General features: G+C 43.2%; 1 protein-coding gene across 5 annotated transcripts in view; it reads right to left on the bottom strand.

Moving 5' to 3' along the window:
* Positions 1-551: 551 nt before the first annotated feature.
* cux1b (cut-like homeobox 1b) overlaps positions 552-20,449 on the bottom strand; it is a 60,350-nt gene continuing 40,452 nt past the window's right edge. The window contains exons 11-23 of one of the 5 annotated variants that reach the window (XM_026370060.1): positions 19,935-20,123; positions 19,697-19,755; positions 19,347-19,389; positions 19,039-19,135; positions 16,944-17,744; positions 16,112-16,195; positions 15,515-15,616; positions 14,852-15,402; positions 14,593-14,734; positions 13,681-13,971; positions 13,354-13,542; positions 11,606-11,867; positions 5,377-11,236 (exon numbers count right to left, since the gene is read on the bottom strand). In XM_026370060.1, coding sequence (XP_026225845.1) covers positions 10,729-11,236; positions 11,606-11,867; positions 13,354-13,542; positions 13,681-13,971; positions 14,593-14,734; positions 14,852-15,402; positions 15,515-15,616; positions 16,112-16,195; positions 16,944-17,744; positions 19,039-19,135; positions 19,347-19,389; positions 19,697-19,755; positions 19,935-20,123 — 3,318 coding nt within the window. In that variant the 3' untranslated portion in view covers positions 5,377-10,728. Of the gene's footprint in view, positions 657-1,556; positions 2,428-2,555; positions 2,621-2,743; positions 2,825-2,870; positions 2,997-3,388; positions 3,473-3,678; positions 3,796-3,933; positions 4,047-4,835; positions 5,040-5,376; positions 11,237-11,605; positions 11,868-13,353; positions 13,543-13,680; positions 13,972-14,592; positions 14,735-14,851; positions 15,403-15,514; positions 15,617-16,111; positions 16,196-16,943; positions 17,745-19,038; positions 19,136-19,346; positions 19,390-19,696; positions 19,756-19,934; positions 20,124-20,449 lie in introns of those variants that run through there. The other 4 variants (XM_026370069.1, XM_026370086.1, XM_026370078.1 and 1 more) reach the window with 4 other exon arrangements.

The following is a 20,449-nucleotide window of genomic DNA, read 5'->3' as shown; positions in this document are numbered from 1 at the left end:
ATGCTAGACGAAGACAACAGATATTATGTTCACACAACTGACCCATCAAGACAGTTGAAGGACATAGAGGGAAAACAGGAAAGGTGATGCAGAAAGAAACAGAAACAACACAGGTACAAGGCTGACTACAGTCTACAGACTACATCAGCTAAATAATTCAGATTCACGATAAAACATAACTTTACTGCCCTCTGTTGAACCAATGTAGAAAAGAAAAAATTTAAATAATTCAGTACTCTTCTATTTTTTTTCCAGTTCTATAGTGACCGTCACTGAAGGATTCAGAAACATGCCAGAAAATAAAATCCCGACCCGTCACTGTGTGTCACTAAAGAAAGCTTTTGGACTCGTGAAGTGACCTGTCCACGGCAGTAAAAATAACATCCTTGTTGTACCACAGATGGATGTTGTTAATATTAATGGAGCCGTCAATGAGCAGCTGGAGAAGCTGAGATGAGGGATGTGGGGGAAAGGTACCGAGATGGGAACCGGTGAGAGGAGGCGTAGGGGAAGCAAACTGTGTGCGTATCCCTGTCTGGGGTTAGAGGTGAATGGTGCTCTGAAGGTCAGAACGAGGCTGTAATTGTGCTGAGATTGCTGAGGTCTGCTCTGATTGATAAGCAAAAAGGAGGAGGAGGAGGTGTGTGTGTGTGTGTCTCTTGTTAGTCTTTAATGACTGTGAGCTGAGGTGCTCTTTAAGAGGAGACTTCTCATGAATAATGCAATCTAATTCAGTCAAACTCAGATGCAGGCAGCTATCAGTGGGACATGCTGAGACCTGAATCGCTGACATTCACTCCTGCCATCCCTGTGTGCGTTCCGGTTTCAGCCGGGCTTTCTTCTGGCAGTTAACGACTACAAGTGTTTGCTTCCAGCATACATTTGCCTCTTTTCCATCATGACTTATGTAAAAACACAAAACCATGACTTCCCAATTCTGCCTGTGGTTCTCAGCATAATGATTATAAGGAGGTCATAAACCTCTTAGAAATACAAATATGTATTAAGCGAAGTCCTGGAAAATCTGGGCACCGTACTGTCGGGGAGACGTCTAAATAATGCATTTACTAGGACTATTTTTCAGTTGCACATTAATCTAGATTTGAGTATTTCCACCAGCAGGACAATACATACACATATATTTACAGTATCAAAGGTAATGTACATGGAGATTGTTTGTTTTTAAGTTTTTGGACAACACTGGAGGCCTATGGAGGAGCTCAGCTTTTCCTCCTTTAAATAAGAGACACTTTCTCAAACACTTCTATCCAAAGCGACTTACAAGGGCAGGTGTAAGGAGGTGTTGCCTAAGGACCCCTATTGGAGGTAGGCCACACCTTGGATTCGACACCTGGGATTCGAACCCCAGTCTCCCACATGGAAGGCGGTGCCACCAGCCACCTTGTTTCTCACCCCCGACTCCAGTCTCAACTTCCCTACACATCCTACAGAGAGCATTTATTGGTTTCAAGCCTTGGTTACAAAGTAACATATACCTATATCCACAAAGTGCCATCTTCACTATTACCCACATCTCCGAATGAAAACAACACAAGAAAAATTACTGCATAGACTTTATTTGGAATATATCTGCAACGTCAGTCAGAAAAGGAAGAAGAAAGCAGGTAAACATGCACAGTGATTTGTTTTGACTTAATAATCACGAATGTATCATTACTGCAAACCCTCATTTTTCAGGTGAGGAGCAAATGGTCTCTAAATGGTAATAATGCCAAGTCATTAAAACCGTATTTACCCATTAATCAATGACATTAGTCAATCTCAAGTCAAAAGGAATTAAAAACCTTCTCAGCTGTTCCACCACCATTTTAACTTTTTAAATGACAATCTCTTTCTTCCCCACCTTCACAAAAATGCATTCAAACAAAATGTTCCTTAACCATATCCCCTATCCCTGTCTTATATCAACTTTATATTAACTTTATCCTAATCAATTTCAATTCTCCCCTTATTCAAAATTCCAGTTAAACTCAATAAAAGAAAAAAAAAAAAAGATTACTGTGGTCCCTGGTATAGGATGATAAGCAGAATCATTTTTTAGGATTTATTAATCACCAACATCCATTATTACGATCATCTAAGAGCCCATGAAGGATCCTTTAAATATATATTTTGCTGGGCTTCTAATTGGAACTTATTAAAGAGAAATTTGTACTGAAAACAGAAAGAATGTAGAGCAACCCCCTGATTTACAGCTTAGAGCCAGAACTGACCTCTAGTGGAGATGTTAGCTACCGCAAGAACAACTGAAAATTAAAGCTCTGTTTACATTAGGAGCATAAACAGGGAAACTTTTATGCAGCGCACACATGCCGTTGAATGCCGACATCTCACTGGTCAGACATGACTGACTGAGCTTAGAGGTTTTGATCGTTCTCATGGAAACGGTGGAGGTGGTCAGCGTACCTGCATGTCACAGAGAGACAGAAATTTTGATTTGTAGGGATTAAAATTCATTGTTCAACTCACGCATGATGCAGAAAGAGTCAGACACATGTTCAAGCTTTAGATTCCACTGTAGGATGCAAACTCACTTTTTAGCACAAAAAGCTGAGCAGTCTCTGCCGATACTCTCGCTCCAAGCAGTTTTGTACAACACCTGGAGAAGGAACAATAAAATAAATTAAAATAAAACCAGCACGTAAAGGGGGAGAACAATTTCTCTAAAGCTGAACACACAGAAGCATAATTAGAAGCTCCTCAGATTTTCAAGGGGACGTACCAAGAACACCAAACAATGCAGAAAGAGAGTGTAGAAAAAAGCAACAGTCCGGGCCATCTTGTTGGAGAGAATCACTCGTCCCTAGAACACAAAATACAAGAGGGTTGGACATCACACGTCGTAACACGTGTGTGTGTGTGTGTGTGTGTGTGTGTGTGTGTGTGTGTGTGTGTGTGTGTGTGTGTTCGAGGTTTACCAGGCTCAGAGTTGCTTTATCCCAGGGGCTGAGACTCAGGTATCTGCGCTGACGCTCCTGTAAAACAGAGTATTTAGCCTTAACCAAAACACACCATCTTTGAAAAGCGAAACAGATGACATACAGTTTGAGGTGCTTTTATATTTCACATACTGACAGTCTGAGGTGTTTAGTGTATTCCCTAGAACTGAGGTCTGACTTCCTTAGAATGTCTACCTACCTACCTTGTTTTGAGCTCCTACTTTAAAGAATGACAATAAACCAAGGTCAAACATGACACAGATCACCTTGCTGATTTGCCATCGTCATCAATAGTGAACATAGAAAACAGTAAAACTCAATCTTGTTGAGTCTAATGAACTAATCTCTCATTCAGAATGATCACTGGTCACAGTGAGAAGACATACAGTTAAGATCTTCTGTGTGTTGTGAAGGTGTGTGTTTTTTACCTTCTTGCTAAAGGAAGCAAAGGGATCTAGTCTCTCCTCGTACTGGGAGGAGTAGCGCATCACGGTGTCATCACTGCCTCCGGCCTACGTCAAAGAGAAAACTGTCAATTCTAAATTTTATTCAACAATATATTCAGGTTCCAAATATCACAAGAGCAGTTTAATATCAAAAACAAGAACATGTCACCCATGTAGAGCGCACATACACACACACACACACACACTCGCACACAGACACACACACACACACACACACACACACACTCGCACACAGACACACACAGACGCACTCTGCCAGGGTAGCTCTGCAGGAATTTGATTTTCTCATAGAGTTTGATGTTGTCTGCTCTCAGGCTGTCTAGTTCACTCTGCAGGGCCTGCATGGTCTGCTGCATGGAGCGATTCTCCTACAAGGGACAGAGGAAACAAATGGATGAGAAATTAGTTCTCCTACGAAAGACTCAATAAACAGTATGTGTATAGGGTGTGAGTGTGTGTGTGTGTGTGTGTGTGTGTGTGTTTGTTAGAGAGAGATCGTGACTCACAGCTTCCAGTTCCTGGTTGCGGGAGCGAAACCTCTCTCTTTGGCTGGAGATGATAGAGAGCAGAGAGTCCATCTGGCCCGGAGGAAGCTCAGGATGGGAACTCACGCCGGAACCTGGAGACAACAGACACTTGCATGTCATAATTCACTTCTCGTAGTTACACATCATATTAAGTGTATTAACCATGACTCTGGTGAATTTCACTTTATTCTGTGATGCTGGTGTAATTCCAGTTAACAGTTTAAAACTAAACTGTCTTGACTGGCACATGGAAGGAAACACTGAATTCTTCTAATGAGTTTAATCTGCAGTATTTAACAGACAACCCATTCAAAGCTTCCTCTCAGCAGGTCTACCTTTCAATCAGAGAATGTGTGCTGTCAGGAAGTCAGACTTCAACAGCATCATGTACCACAATAAGCTTATTTCCATCTCCAGTCCCTGTGCAGGTAAACATAATATACTCTGTTTATTCTGAGGTCATAGTGTACATTGGTGTACTGGTGAGCATTATATTAAGAGGTGTTGCTAATGTTTTGGTCAGCCCATTTAGATAAATGAGGGTGCCAAAACATGGTTACTTCATATGAGAAATGTCGGTTTTGCTAAACTCTTCCAGCTGGTTTGAAGTGAGTAGAGCTCAGTTGGAAAAATGAGATGTCGAGCACTGCAAACCGAGTTTAGATGTTAGAGATCAAATAGTCAGTGTATTTATTACCAATTAAAGGGTGAGTTCACTGCTTCCAATGGTTCTAGTTTGGGAAATGCATGTACTTCATATGAACGGTATTAACTGTCTTCCTGCCTTCCCTATACTAACATATCTCTATTTAACAAGGAAAACTTCCTCCAGTTGACATTTCAATCAGCCCCCCAGCTTTTCATCAAATGCAGGTGCCTACCAGTAAACATTGCAGTGGCCTCTTTGACTGGCTCCGGGATGTTCCCCATGTTGCTGACCTCTGACCCATCTGCATCGGGGCGTGGCAGGGAGGACATGGTCTGGATGGTGCTCAAGTCGTGCTCCAGCTTGAGGATCAGCTCCTTCTGCTCAGCGCTTGTGCGCACTGCAGCAGAAAACTCCATCTGCAGCTGTGCGTAACGGCCTAGCGAGGAAACAGAGGACAGATAAAGATCCATTGAAGATGAGGTTTCTTTTAGATTTCTTGTTTGTATGTAGGTTTTATTTATAGTTCTCCAACACTACTCACCTGTAGCGAAAATAAATGGCAGTAGTCCAAATTCCAAAACATGACAGAAACCCTTACAGAAACCCCTCCCACCCCCCCCGTGTGTCTCTTTCTCTGAGAATACTTATTTTACAGAACCATTCATAGCATTCAACAATTACAGTATATTTCCCAAGGTTTTTAGCAAAGAAACAAAAGAAAAACAAACCAAACAAACAAACAAAAAAAACAAACTACCACAGCACACTTTTAGTATTTGTATAAAAGAGATTTACTTCAATTATCACACCTAGGGTGCATGTGAATAATAATGATGATGAATCAAATGTCAATCATAACAAATACATTGTGAACGTTTCATACAGTGATATTGCTTTTCAATGTTGTAGAAGGGACTGTTTTACAGTGCTGAGAACAAACAACATGATACGTTTAGTAAATAGAAAGATAAAGAAACAATGATACATGAGGAAAAATGAAAGGGAGGGAAACCCCGAAGGAGAAAAAAGCATCTCAGGAGTGACAGAAGTGCTCGGGAAACAACTTTCAAAAAACATTTTAACCATCCCTTTACAGTCATGCAGCCTTTTGTACTACAACACACACGTACACGCACACTCACACTCACAAAATAAGCAGTGGGAGAAGTTATGAGAATTATTACTTCCACGTTGTTGATGACACGTTGGAAAAAATCATCTAAAAACACTCCGAACTCGCTAAAGCCTCAACAAGGATCTTAAAGCTTTCCAAAAGGGGGAGTTGAAGATCTCCCCAGGTCATTTGGTTGTCAAACTACACTGTGGGTTTAAGCTATGGGTGAACTGAAGTGACAACACAAGGTAGCAACAGACAGAAAAGTGTGAGCGACCTTTCAACAGAGGTGGATAACTCCTTCGCTATTTGGCTTTATGCTTCCTCTTTTAAGTCTTGCTTATTCGCTGAAATGTTTATTGTTCCAGAGCTGACCTCTGGGTGTTAGAGTTGTACGTGTGAGCATGAAATAACTGACGAGATACGAGGAAATTGTTTAAGACTTAAAATTAGCGAGAGCCAATATGAGAGGTGAGCGAAAAACAAAAAGCACGCTAGTTAGGTGGAGGCGGGAGGGGTTTAAATGATGAGTGTATTGTGCTGTTTTATGCGTGTATGTATTACTGAGTGTGCTCTGCATTCAGCACCACTGATTCGAAAGTGTTTCCTTACAAAACCCACTTCATAAGATATATTCTAAAAGTATTACAAAAAACATCTGAGGTTTTTCTTTTCTTTCTTTCTTTTTTTTTTTTTTTTTTTTCCTGAATATGGTGACCAGTGCTGCTGTTCGGGCTTCCATTACAACTAATATGTCAAATGAATAACCACTACTTCAACAGATCATACAGTAAAGCTTTACGACTTCAGAAAACATGATATGATATACAGCATCTGTTACACCTTTACAATGTTATTCAACAGTGTATAGAATCATCTGATTTAAATTTGTAGAAAAATATCTGTGGATCATGGAAAAGTCCTGAATCGTCCCTTCTCTCTTCCTGCCTTCAAAAACAAAAGCATCCTGTGACAATAGTGAATCAATAGCTACTTGATCAAATGTATTTACACGTCTCTTTTGCAAATAACCATTAGAATTGGCACACATCATTATCAATACCTGTAGTGCCGTTATTAAATGTCACAGCAAACCTGACACAAACAGAAAAAATACAAAATGCCCTATGAATAAATTCAGTGTTATTACAGTGAACGCTGTTTCTGCATGCTTCCTCCTTCATTCAATGCTCTGGCCTTTTGTTGCTAGTGAGGTTATGTACAACTTAAGAAATGCATCGTGTCAAAACAACTGTCTGAAATGAGACCAGGACCAAAGCGCGTCTGCAGATCAGTCATACGACTACACGAGTCTGGATTCTCCCGTTACGGTTTCACTGCACTCCGGCTGTTCTATACAACCCTCCCCACACAGCTGAGAGAAGTCAACTTTTAAGTACCAATATGAAGTGCATGACAAATAAATGTGTCTAAAGATGTCGGACGGATTGTGAACAAATCAGGTGAAATCGTCTACATCTAATGACATCACTAGTTTGGTGCCCTGCTTGGCAGTTAAAGGCACAAATCTGATGATCTCACATGGTTTAGGTGAGTAGATGGATCTGGCTATAAAACGGCTAATGGGTTAAGTGCTTATGCTTTACAGTAACCATTCATCACCATAAAACATATTGTGGTTGCCCAGTCCAAGCAGTCCATGGAAGGCAATAAGCCTTCAGAGTTCTGCACGAGGCTGATGTTTCACATCAGTCGTCTGCAGGAAGAGCCGATGTTTGAGGAGTTACGCACTCGTAAGATACACAGGACAAAGCAATTTGATCTGATGCACCTTAATGCAGCGCAATGGGGTTATCAGTATCTTTTGGCAATTTGCCTGGATGTACGTTCAGGGAGATGGGAGGATGGACTGAGGAGATCTTGGATACAAACCAACAACAGGTGGTGACTCATAATATCTACAACTGTACAGGACAATGCCCCTTTTGTCACACAGACATCTGTAGTTTGAAGTAAGGGGCTGCTGTCTAAGAATACAGTTTTGTCATGTAGAAAACATGGGCACGATTTTGTTATGTTTCAATTTTTTAGTGTTAGGATGCGGATAAGAGTCTGTGCTTGGTTCACAACCAGTTTTAAAAAAAGGCATACATTTCCCAAGATTCCGGGATCGTACTATGTTGTAGTGTTTACAGACCCTGTCCTAGGTTAAGTCTTCAAAAAAAGATCCTAATAAGTGCTTTGTCACGGACTGCAATAGAAATTCTGCATAATCATAGGCTGGCTATCTGTTTATTGTGGCGTAGCACACCTGCTAGCTGGTACACTTCTCTAATCTCAATTTGGCAGATATGACCTCTTTCAAGTTAACGTGCTCTCATGTTCAGGTAATTTCATTTGACTTAGTTGACAAAGTGTACACATTTGGACCTGTTAATTATGATAATGTGATTTAAGAGTGGGTGAACTCTATCTAAAAAAAAGCTGCATGCCCTGCCGAGTGTTAGTGTTGGGCTTGCCCAAGAAACAGCCAAAAAACACATCATTTGAGAATAGAAAACAGGAAAAGAGATATGCTATCATATATTCAGTGATCTTGATATGTCCTTTGATTCTCTAGCTAGCAATTTAAGAGCATAACTGTTGTGGTAAAAGCTTTATGCTTACGGGAGCATGAACTGTAGCAAACACATTTCTCAAAGCTATTCAAATGACACTAAACTTTAGGATTCATGAATATACAAACAAATGAGAACTAGTACATCTTTGTAAATATTAACCAATACTGCCGGCAGTCTATACGTCTAATAAAAATGTTACTTGCCCTCAGGAACAGTATAATCCCTTAAAAAATAGACAACTCAAATGATAAGACATTAAATGAAAAATACAGCACCTATAAATAAGCAGAATAAAAACCAAACTATAAATGCAAAATAGCAATAAAACCAAGCTACAGTAAATCATAGTATTACACTACTTTGTGAGAAGATTAATGTAATGGTAACGCATCAAACAGCTTAAAGAAGGGTGTCAGTTGTGCACTAGTAGTGTGTGCAAGTAGATACGAAATATGACCCCACTCATTGGAAACACTTAACACTCCTCAATCGCACGCACTTGAGCACACGCATGAATTGTCAGGCATGCGTGTGCATGCACCCACACAGACACCCTCTCTCTCTCTCACTCACACACACACACACACACACACACACACACACACACACACACACACGAAGGGGAGGCAGTGGGCTGACAGGCACTGAGGGCTTGTGTGGGACAGGGAGGAGGTGATATGCCTTATAATTTGTAGTGTATACAGTAGAATTCAATGCAAAAGACTTACATCCCTGGATACAGGATAGACTGGAGGAGAGTGGTAATTTCTCACACCAGGGTTGGGGTGAATTCACTTTGATGGCAATCAACAGAAAGTACAGTGTAATCGAGCACTGTACGTTGCAATTCATTTGCTGAAACCCACGTTTCAGTCAAGAATTTCATTATTGATAACTCTTTTCTTTAACTTAACTGAGTGAATTGACCTCAACACTGACTTACATGCAGGCAAATATAAATGCACACAAGATGCGCACACACTCTCACACAGACACACACATGCACACACACTCTTCCTGATTTGGCCTATAAAAAGATGTGTGTTTGTGAACAGAGAAAATTTATCCGTGATGCAGACACACACACACACACACACACACACACACACACACACCCAGCAGGTCCAGTGCTGGGCAAAGTTGTGACGTGCACAACCTAAAACAACAAGAGACACGTATAGTATCACCATGTCAGACAGCTACAGTACTACTTGAATTCATTGTATCGTATTTCAACAATGCAACATTATTCCATTCTAATTAGTTTTTTTTAATCCAACAGTAACTTGTTTTCTTATTTTGTGTTCTTATTTTGTACTAATTAAAAGGCTTCCTAGAATTCCCTATTTTGTACTCTTTAGAGTCAATAGACTGTGCAATCTCTTATTGGCAACCAAATTGCAATATCAAAAAAAGAGATCATCCTTCATCCTTAAAAGAAGGGCTTAAGGAGGCAAAAAGGGGGGTTCCGTCCTTCCTTCCTCTTCAGATGAGTGCGTGTGGTTGTGAGGAATTCAAGATCCTTCTGGCCATCACATGGCTGTCAGCAGGATAGGATAGGGGACACAACAGGTCAAAGTTCATCTTTCTTACATCAGTAACCATGGCAGCTCAGCCAGCAGGCCTTCCACTACCCTCTTTAGAGTGCAGGAGTGAGATAAAAAAAGAAAACATGCTGCCATTGAGAAGAGAACGCACATATACACACCATATTTCGGTGTGTAAACAGACATACGCACACGCGCGTGCACACTGACACAACCCCTAACATACAAACACACACACACACGCACGCAGTGAGTGAAAAAGGCAAAGGGTTTGTAACAGTCACTCTACAGTGTGAAAAATGAGGCGTCTCACTGAGTGAGGGGAGGTTTGTGGACACTTGGGAGGTGAGAAGAAGAGCGGAAAAAATCTCCTTTAAGAAAGTGAGAGTTCTTGTAAGAGAGTTCCTGTCTCTATCTATCATCTATCAGTGTCTATCACTGTGACAGCTGCTGTGTCAGGCCTTGCCTGTGTTACTGAGTCCAGTTTTCAACCCCAGCTGCAGGTCAGACCCCAGCTCAGGACTAACCAGTCTGGTGCACCAGTGGCTGGTGATAGGGGAGGTACAGCAGGGCCGGAGGCCAGCAGGACGGCTAAGTGCTTTTCTCAGTACAAAAACAAAACTCAGTTTAAAAAAAAAAACAGGAGAAACACTTAAGTTCTCTTAGTTTGTTCTTCTAGGTATTCAGTAAATCTTCTTTTTAAGGGTTTTTCCAACCACTCTTTGATTCTTTCCACTTTTCGGAAAGCTTCTATGTAATAAAAATGGCTGCTGAGCTTGACTTTGGCTGTGTCCACTCTCCAACTGGAACAGAGCAGGAGGGGTCCAAGGTTAGAGGTCGTGAGGTTATGAGACAAGAGGGATGAAGGATGATCAGGGGGAGCTAGAACTCCCACTCTGAGGGATCCTCTTTGCTGGCAGCCTTCTCCAGCCTGTGGATGATGTTATTCAGATTGGCTGCTTTCTTCTTGCGCAGATTGTTGTCTCTGGGGTTTCTGGCAGGGCCAGAGGCAGGGATGTTAGTACTAGAGGCAGAGCTACTGGAGGAAGCCTCTGTGAGGCTGAATAGCCCCAGACCACCCTGTCCACAGCTGGAGCCTGGCCCGGTTAAGCCTGAGATGGGGCAGTCTATCTGGGCAGGGGAGTTATTAGAGCCCCCTGCCTCAGACTCAGCCTCCATGTCGTGGTCTTTGCATGCGCCTCTATGATCCTCCAGTCCAATGCCCAGTCCCTGGCGTGTCTCCACTGTGCCTTCAGATTCTGTCCCATCACAGCTGTCCCCCTCTCCTGATTTGGACCCACGGAGGGAAGGGGAGCCCCCTTCACTGCCAGGTCCTACCCCTCCAGCTGCCTGGATCTCCTCTATGAAGAGCTCTCGCCGGATACGTGACCTATTAGAGACATATGAATTCAATCACAATTATATCAGACATAATGCATAATAAAACTTTGGTGATCTTAAATTGTTTTATGTGTGTGTCTTTTTATGGGGAAAAGGGCAGTGATACCAGCTCTTGCTCATTGTAACATTTTACAAAATAACATTAAAACAAAATTCATTATGCATATGCAAAAAGAAAGGCCATTCAACAGCATTAATTTAAGCTAAGGTAAGGTTGTGAATTGCAAAACTACAAAAGTCATAGCTTCATGCTGAAAATGAAAATCCATGACAGTCATGATAAACTAGAATTATTAAAATCAATAGCTTGTGGTGCACAAACTGTACAGATATACTGAAGTGTACCTATTTTGCTAACCTGTAATTATGAAACCAGTTGATAACAGTACTGGTCTTCAGGTTGAGCTGGGAGGCTAGCTCCTCAATCGTCTTTGGGGAGGGATAGGGCTTCTGCTGGTAAGCCTTTTTCAGAGCCTCCTTCTCCTCAGGGCCCAGCACCACTCTGGGCTTCTTCAGGTGCTGCTGTCCGGGGCTCTGAGAGCCCTGCACATAATCTGTTCCAGCCAAAATGTCCACTGAATGGCCATCACTCAAGGAGCTCAGCCGCCTCTTCATGTAAGCTAAACAGTGACACACAAACAAGAAAGGGAAAGTTAGTGCCTCAGAAAATTCTAATGAACAAATGGCCTGAATTTTAATAGTAAAATCACACCTGTGGGATATTGACGTCTGGGTTAGAAATACCAGTTTCAAAATCAAATAAAATCAATACTGATTCACTGAAAAGATAACTAGTAAATTTAATCAATAATTAAAATAATTCAAACTGCTGAAGCTGATTTGAGATATTCTGTGTTCAGCATTTTAAAAAGCACAATCCTGGGCGGATTTCACAGATAGTAAAAGATCTGACCAGCTTATTCAAAGGTCTGCCACAGTAGAGGTTCCAACGCATCCCACCAGGATGCATCTGACATTGCCACGCTGACTCTGATCCTGTAATATCATCATCAGCCACTAGGTGGTGCTATTGTCTCACTCAGGATTTACAACAAAGAAGGCATCTTTTCCATTTTAAAGCAAACAAGCATTCACTCCGGGTACCAGAAGCTGAAAATGAACAGCTCATGGCAGCTTTGCATGAGGTTGACATTTTCTCAACCCCTATACACACTGCCAGATATTAGTATTGCAGGGGAAAAACCCCTAAGAGCAAGGTTAGACCACTCTGAAAGTTGTGTGCTGCCTCCCAGGCTTGTACCACAAGGGTGAGAGGTCAAATATGTTACTCTAGACTAAGGCCATGTCTTTCCTCTGAGCCCTGCTACTGGCCAGAACTATTCCCCACTGCTATTTGGATCCATTATTTTGGGGTCAATAATCTAAAATGAAGTTGAATGGAGAGTAACCCCACCCACCCAACCCCTGCACACACTGTTGTGAGGTCAGTTTTGTTTTTCGCCCTTGTGTGTAGTTTGTGATATCAGGAGGGTAAACTGCCAGGATGCTTGTGCCTGCTAGCAGGTTCAAACATGCGTATCCCATCTCCACTGAGAGCAGTTTAGGGTCACTCTGAGGCAGCGAGGAGGAGGAGGCCTCTTGGTTGAGCTGATTCTTACATGCGTTGTGCAAACAGAAGGGAAAACAGTAGGATGGAGTGATAGAGCGAGCTATGGGCTAACAAATCATAAAAATACAAGCTTATAGACACTGATGATTATTATGATGACGATGATGATGAAGAGGAGTGCTGATGACTGTGAGTAAGCAGGCCCCCCGGCAGGCCCCTAGCTGTCACATCTAATACAGTATGTGATGTCTGCAGTCCTGATTGGTACTGACATCACACCAAGATGACTGTGATCTGCACAACATGCTCTGCTGTCCTGCACAAAGGATATTATGTGTGCAGATGTTCATGTGTATTTGTGTGTTGAAGGCTGCTGCTTGTGTTTTACTTTTACTGAATGTATTTATAAAGAAAATGCATGCTTAAGCAGATAACATGAAGGTTTTTCTGACAGCTTCTTGTTTATTACTTCTGACGGAACACCGCTGTATGAAGTGTGCATTTATATCTCCTCAATGAACCTTTTTTCTACATACCTTTCTTCTCCAGGCGTTTCATGTCCATCAGTTTTTCCACACTGTGTGGGTCCTGGAGCCAGAGCTGCATGCGGACGAAGGGCTCCCTGCCCTTGAGGCTGAGCTTGTGCCATGGTTTGGGTCTGGCTAGCAAATCTGAGACAGAACCCTGAGTCAGACCCAAGATAGTCTCCCCAAACAGACGCTGGCCTGGTTAAGAAACAAACAGGGGGACTGAAATGGTGAATAATGCATTGAATGGGAGGTGAAGAGAAAGACAATGTACAATACAGAATAGAGCATCAAAACACAGCAGAAAGTGGTAAATATAATGCTTGTGTTTCTTACCAAGGTTGTTATCAGTAAGCACCTCCTTAACCTTCTTGGTGATGGCATAAGTATCGAGTTCGGGAGACATTGCGACCATCTCCTGGATGCTGAGACCCGAATGACCTGGTAGAGGCAAAGGGGTGCCAGGCTGAGACTCCCCACCCGAGGGATCATCAGATGGAGGTTTGAGACTGGAGGACTGTGAAGCGAGTGGATCCCCGGTGAGACCATTGACAGACTCCTCAGCTGAACTGAGGGGTGACTCTGGAGCGGGGCTACAGCTCGCTGATGTCTTGGGAGTACCCTCTGCTTGAGCAGAACAGACAGGGCGAGAAAGATCACACAGGTTAGGAGACGTGTTACTGTGTAAGAGAACAGTTTCATCTCCACTTCCCACTGGGTTAGGGAGGGACTTCAGTCATACTACATCAATTAATTTAATTCCTGTTAAACAAACAGCAAAGGTGCTTAAGTTTTCAGTTTGAAGCTTTTTTGGCTTCCTCCTCCTATTCCTTCATCTCCCTGTCTCTGTCTGTGTAGCACTGCTGTGCAGCTCAGCAGGCTGGAAGAGAGCAGTTATGAGGAGCTGTCAGTGTACATTAGCTGCTGTTTACACCCCCAGAGAGAAAGAGAGACACAAACATGCACGCACACACACACACAGAGCTGCCATCTGGCGCTGCAACACTAACTTGTCTATGACATGACAAACCAGCAGCTTGCTGGCTGACACTGCCACAGCACTGGGGATGGGGGGATGGTGGGAGGAGAAGGAAGGAGGCGGGGGTGAGGAGGAGGAGGGTGGGTCGGGTGAGTGACAGACTGACAGTAACCACTAGCCACTAGCTCTAATCAGGCTTTCGGAGTAATGCTCTAGCCCTAGGAGCCTGGTTGTGTGAATCCATGTGCTGGTGTGTGTGATTTATTTACCTTGGTTCTGAGCTGGCTGGATGTGAGTGTTTTGCCCCTGGTCTCCATTGAGCCACGGCTGCATGCGGAGGTATGGCTCTCTGCTCCTCTGGTTTAACTTGTTCCAAGGTTTGTGTCGAGACAGACTGTCACTCAATATTCCCTGAAACACACATCAGCAGAAAGAATCAGACATGCAACCACTGTAAAACAAAAAAACAAAAAACAAAGAACAAGTAGATAAAGCACACAAAGCAGGTTTTGTTTTGTCCCCCCTCACCTCTTTGGAATCCTCGTGATTGTGATTTTCCTCTCCTGTCTGGCCGGTTAAGGTCTTGCGGGGATCTGTGTGCATATTGCTCCACCATTGCTCTCTCCAGTAACCCACTCCCCCAGAATTTCCAGAGCGAGCTGAGCCATCAGAGCTCCGACCAAGCCTGAGAGGTCCGTCAGCAGACATGTCTATCCCTGAAGAGGCCCTGCCCTCTCTCTTCACACTGGAGCTGAAGTCCAGGATGGGAGATGGTGACGAGGGCGAAGACAAAAGGGAGCTGGTAGGCTTTTTGAGGGAGAGTGCCAGGGGGTTGTAAGGAGGGAGGGGAGCGGTGAGCGGAGAGCCTAGGAGATCCCGCTGAGATAGTGAAGTTGCAGATGAGGAAGACGAGGCTTTGAGGATGGGCTCCAGTGCAGCCTGTTGGGCCTCCATCTCTCGGCGAGCTTGCTCTAAAATGGAGCGAATGGCCTCATCTGATCCGCTGCCCCCTCCACCACCTACTCCGCCTCCACCCCCTCCTTTCAGTCCTGTATATGAGGGTTGAGCATGGGACAAGTCTGTTGAGAAAAGAGAAAAGGGATGTGTTGAAAGACTCAGAGAAACACAAAGTTACAGTGCATCAACTAGAATACTCTGACGCTACATGTGAGGAAAAAACACCCGACTCACCAGCTTTCTGCACCTGCAGTTCTCTTTTGGCCTGCTCCAGAATGGACTTGATAGCTTCATCTGAACCTGCCTCTGGGGTTCGCACACGGGCTGTAATGTTACCTGGGAGGAGAGAAAGAAGGAACATATGGAGATTAATATATTGTCAGATAAAAGAGCTGAAATAACCAACTATAGAGCCTATAAGGACATCAAATAATTACACCATAACACAGCACAAAGAACAACAAGGCAACTACACTGGAGGGATCCTTGAAATTACTCTGGTCCCTTTGGAGCTCACACATGCACACGTGCTACAGGGTTTGTACAGTAAATGTTCCCCACAGAATAACAGCTACCAATAAAATCCCTAAATACACATGCTGGCTTTTCCGTTGACGCAAGACACTGGAACTGTGCGGTTACCTTCAAGGCACATTTGTATCTGTATGCTTTGCCCGCAAATTAATAAATGCCAACACACAAGTGCGCGCACACACACACGCACGCACACACACACGCGCACACACGTACATCATAGATACAGTTCACCCCAACACAAACATGCCACACAGACAGAACGTGCTAGAATCTCTGTGTGTGAAGGGGACAGACCTGTGTGTGAAGCTGTATCGGAGAGGGCTCTCCGCTTCGGGACATCCTGAAACACTCGGCTAAGCTGGGGCTGGCCTGAGCCCTCTGTTAAAAACAATATACCACACACTATGTTACAGCACTTGTGTGTTTTTTTTTTCTTTTACAGCTAGACTATATGGTGCCCTATAATGCTTTGCAAATATTTGGTATGTGTCGATACGTCCGTCCATTATAGTACCATAAATGTATTGATTTTTAACATCTGTGGCCTTGGAAGGAATAAAACCTCTAAAATTTCTAACAGGAATATTTTAGTACTATAAAGACAGACTAGTTAGGGATATATTATTTAACAGTATGTATTAAACAGGAGCTTACGAACCACAGCCTTATTTTAAACACAGGTTGTGTCTTGGGCTAGGTGGTAGAATTGCCTGTGTTTTTTTTTTTTTTGTACCGCTGAGACTTCCTTCAATCAGAGATGTCCTGATGCGTTAACAAAAGCAGGCCCAAGCTAATCGAATCTACCCGTAGTTAACAGTAGCCCTGCCTTCCTCCTAGTTCCCACCAATCAATACTATTGATGTGTGAAAGGTTTCTGTATTGACCACAATAGCTAAGAGAGGCTCCTGGGATCAGTGCGTGACTAGGAACTCACTCAAAACACACAGGTGTGGCAAAGGATGGGAGTTAGGAAAGACAAAGAAAAATAAAAAGCTAGTCCATACTGGCAGGCTAATCAATGGCTCTGTGCAGGGCTGTACACACATACATACATACACACACACACACACGCAAGACACACACACGCGCGCACATATACAGACACATGGAAGATACACAGACACACCTCTCTGCCGTCCTTGGATGCTGCGCAGTGCGAGGATGTTCTGCTCATCAGCGAGAAACTGCCTCATCTTGTGGAAAGGCTCCTTCCCTCGGATGGTTAGCTTGTTCCACGGCTTTGGTCTTGCCAGGATCTCACTGACCGAACCCTGGGACAGTCCCAACACGTAATGGCCAAACACACGCTGACCAATGTTGTGCTTGATCAACTGCTCTTTCACCTGTCGGGCAATCTCTGCTGTGTCCATGTCCTCCCCATCCAAAATGCTCCCTGTAGTGGCGTCAGAGTGGTTGGGTGAAGGGGACGGGGCGCTGCCAGCGGTGCTGCTCCCATTAACAGGAGCCATGTCTGGGCTGGCTGGAGGTGGCTGGGGGCTGCTCGCTGCCAGAGGGATGGCAGCAGATCCAGAGCCGGGGGTGGAGGTAGGGATAGAGCTGAGAGTTGGAGTGAAGGGAGTGAACAGGAGAGCCCCACTGGGAATTCCAGATGACTCCTGCAAAGCTTTGGAGTAGAAGGTCTGGAGCAGCTGTCGCTGGATTAGGGAGTTCAAAGCCATCTTACCACCCACTAGAGGGAAGACAGGGGAGTAGAAGTCCTGTCCAATGCCCGTTGGAGTGAAAGGGTGCGTTTCGCCGGTGCTGGTGGTGGTGGCAGTGTTGAGGGGGTCTGCATGAGTGCGAGACAGGGGGAGCTGCGAGGAGGAAGGAAGAGAAGGAGGGGGAGGAGGGGGCGAAGAAGTGGGATCACTGGGCATAGTCTCCTCCTTCGTCGTGGACTCTTCTGTCCCTTTTCGCCTGGCTGACCCTACAAGAAAGGTCAAACACACCATGCATTATGGGGGAGTCAACAAAAAAGGGGTTCCAAAAAGAGAGAGAGAAAAAAAAAATAAACAAAAGTTATCTTAATCAAGTCTTTTCCAAATTAAAGTGAACTTTGTTTTCCTTTTTTGCCAACCCCCCCAGACAAAGTGCCCATGCATTTGTGATTTCAACCTTTCTTGTAAGCCACAGCCTGGAAGAAAAAAAGGACAAACAAAACAATTGACACTGTGCCACTTAGGCAGATTAGCTTGGCCCAGGTCTCTCTCTCTTGCAGGCAAAGTGGAAGTAACTGGACAGAGTAAAATGATGTCCTTAGATAGCCAATACACCATGTGAGTCCTCTTCCATGCTGCTGCAGTGTGTTCCTAAGCACTGAATCATTCCATTGTAGATGAGGTATCATAGTCTTTAGTCAGTATCATAGTCTTTAGTTCATGAAATTACATCCAGGAAAAAACAACGGAGCGATAAAATATATATATTTTTTTAACATTTTTATGGCTGACCAGAAAACAGATGCATGTCACCAAAAACAGATTCTACCAATTCAGAATAAAGACCTCATTTTACTTCTTTCTTGAATTTAATATTTACAGTCACCAAAACAAATATAGACATTAACTATGTTTTCTCAGTCTTCTTGATGATAAGCGCTGGGAGAAATATTATTCTAATGCATAACCATTGAGACTTAACATGATTGAGTAAGACAGTAAGCTCCCCTTACTGTGAATGTTAATCAATTCAAAGCTATTCAGCTATTCAAGCCTAAAGCAATGACATTTCGAGCCCATAAACACTGTTGCAGAGGGCAAGAGTCCTGATGTAGGGGGCATAGTATGGTGTCCTCATTTTTTGTGTACTGCAACTTTATTTCTGTTCAGGCTGACCTCCTGCTGGCGGTGCTCAAAGACACCAGAGGTGCATTTTCTTTTCACAAGTGTGGAACTGAAGGAACAACATTTCTGTATCATGTTATTCATTTCTTAAGCATATTGAGCAGCCACTTTTACAAATAATGCCAATAAACATTAATGAATGGTTAAGTATTCTCAGAGAAAAAGAATTTATTCGTATACATACAGTATGTATGTAGCGTCTTCTTACCCATTCCTACGCAGCATTACCTGTAGTTGAGTCATCCTCTAAGCTGCCGTGAATATTGGACTCAAATTCTGAATACACTTTTTCCCATTTGTGTTGGTCTGAATGAAGACGCTCTTGGCAGTGTGGGTGAACCCATCCCTTATTACGAACCAACATTTGGGCCCACTTACCGCTGAGGTCAGTGTTGGCAATGCGCAGAGCAGCGCTCTCAGATTGAAGACTACGGTTCCTCTCCAGCAACAGTACCTCCAGAGGTTTGGATGAGTCCTGAGGGAGAGAAAATGTGGTACAGAAATTAACACGAGATATTTCAGAACAACTATGCTCCAGCCTTCACCTTCAAAATGTTCGTTTTACTGATCTAGTTGTGCAATTTCATTTTATCTATACTGTAATTACTATTACTGCACCTGCAATTATGTGCCAGGCCTGGTGGTAAATGTCTTAATGTGTATAGACTGTTAACTGTTTCTTTTACCTGCACGGAGTCTGATGTTCCAAACTCCATCGACTTGAGGATACTGAAGAGAGAAAAAAACTACATTAATATAAACCCTCAACAAACTTGCATACAAACACCATGTAGCATTCTAGGTTTTCCATTTCTGTCTCTTTAAGGACAAGGAATGGAGGGTGCAGAGAGTGAGAGAGTCACAATACAGAGCTACAGACATACAATCTTCTTTATAAGGGCACTGAATTGAGTTAAACATCAGACATGCATCTTGTTTAACATCGTTAAAGACATCAAACACAAGCAATAAATAAATCTATGCTGGATTGACACAGACACAGACACACACACAGAAATGACTGTATGCATCTCACCTCAATTCCTTCTTCACCTCCTCATAGTCAGCTTGCTTCTGCAGTTTCTCCTCCAGTTCCTGTTGATTACAAAGTGATTAAATTACATGAACTAAATGATACAGGTACTCCTTGGAACATTAGATTTTAAGCACTTATTTTTGTGACTTAACTCTAGATATCAGAATGAACTAAACATTTTAATATAGTTACAGGTGTGATCAGAACACAAAGCAAAAAAATGAATAGTTGCTGGTACCTTGAGAATGGCAGTCTTGCTGCTGAGCTGATCCTCCAGCTGTGTAATCTGGGAGCTGGTGGTCTCTCGGAGTTTGGTCAGGCTGGCCTGCAGTCTCTGGACGTCCTCCACCAGCTGGGCGGTCTCCCTTTCTTTGGCCCTGAGCTCCGCCTCCAGACTTGAATGAGATGCCACCTCCGCTGCCTGTTCCTAAAAGCCAAATAGCACCAGAGTTTAACCTAATAAGCAGACTAAAACATGTAAAAACCAGACACTTAAAAGTCCTATTTTCATATACATATACAAATAACTATACACTACAACAACACGATTCTGTATTACTGAAAGTAGCTGATATCATAATATCAAGGTAGGGATCACCTTTTCAAAAAGCCTGCTTCTTTAGATCATTAGTCATCAATCAATCACAAGTACCAAACGCTGTTCCCACACTGATCAGTGAAGCTGATACCATGTCAGTCTCTAAGTTAACCAAGTCTCACCTCTACAGTCTATTGAACAGGTCAATAAATCAG

Source organism: Anabas testudineus, chromosome 13, assembly GCF_900324465.2.
Source record: "Anabas testudineus chromosome 13, fAnaTes1.2, whole genome shotgun sequence".
Classification (NCBI taxonomy): domain Eukaryota; kingdom Metazoa; phylum Chordata; class Actinopteri; order Anabantiformes; family Anabantidae; genus Anabas; species Anabas testudineus.
This window is presented reverse-complemented; position numbering and strand designations above follow the sequence as displayed.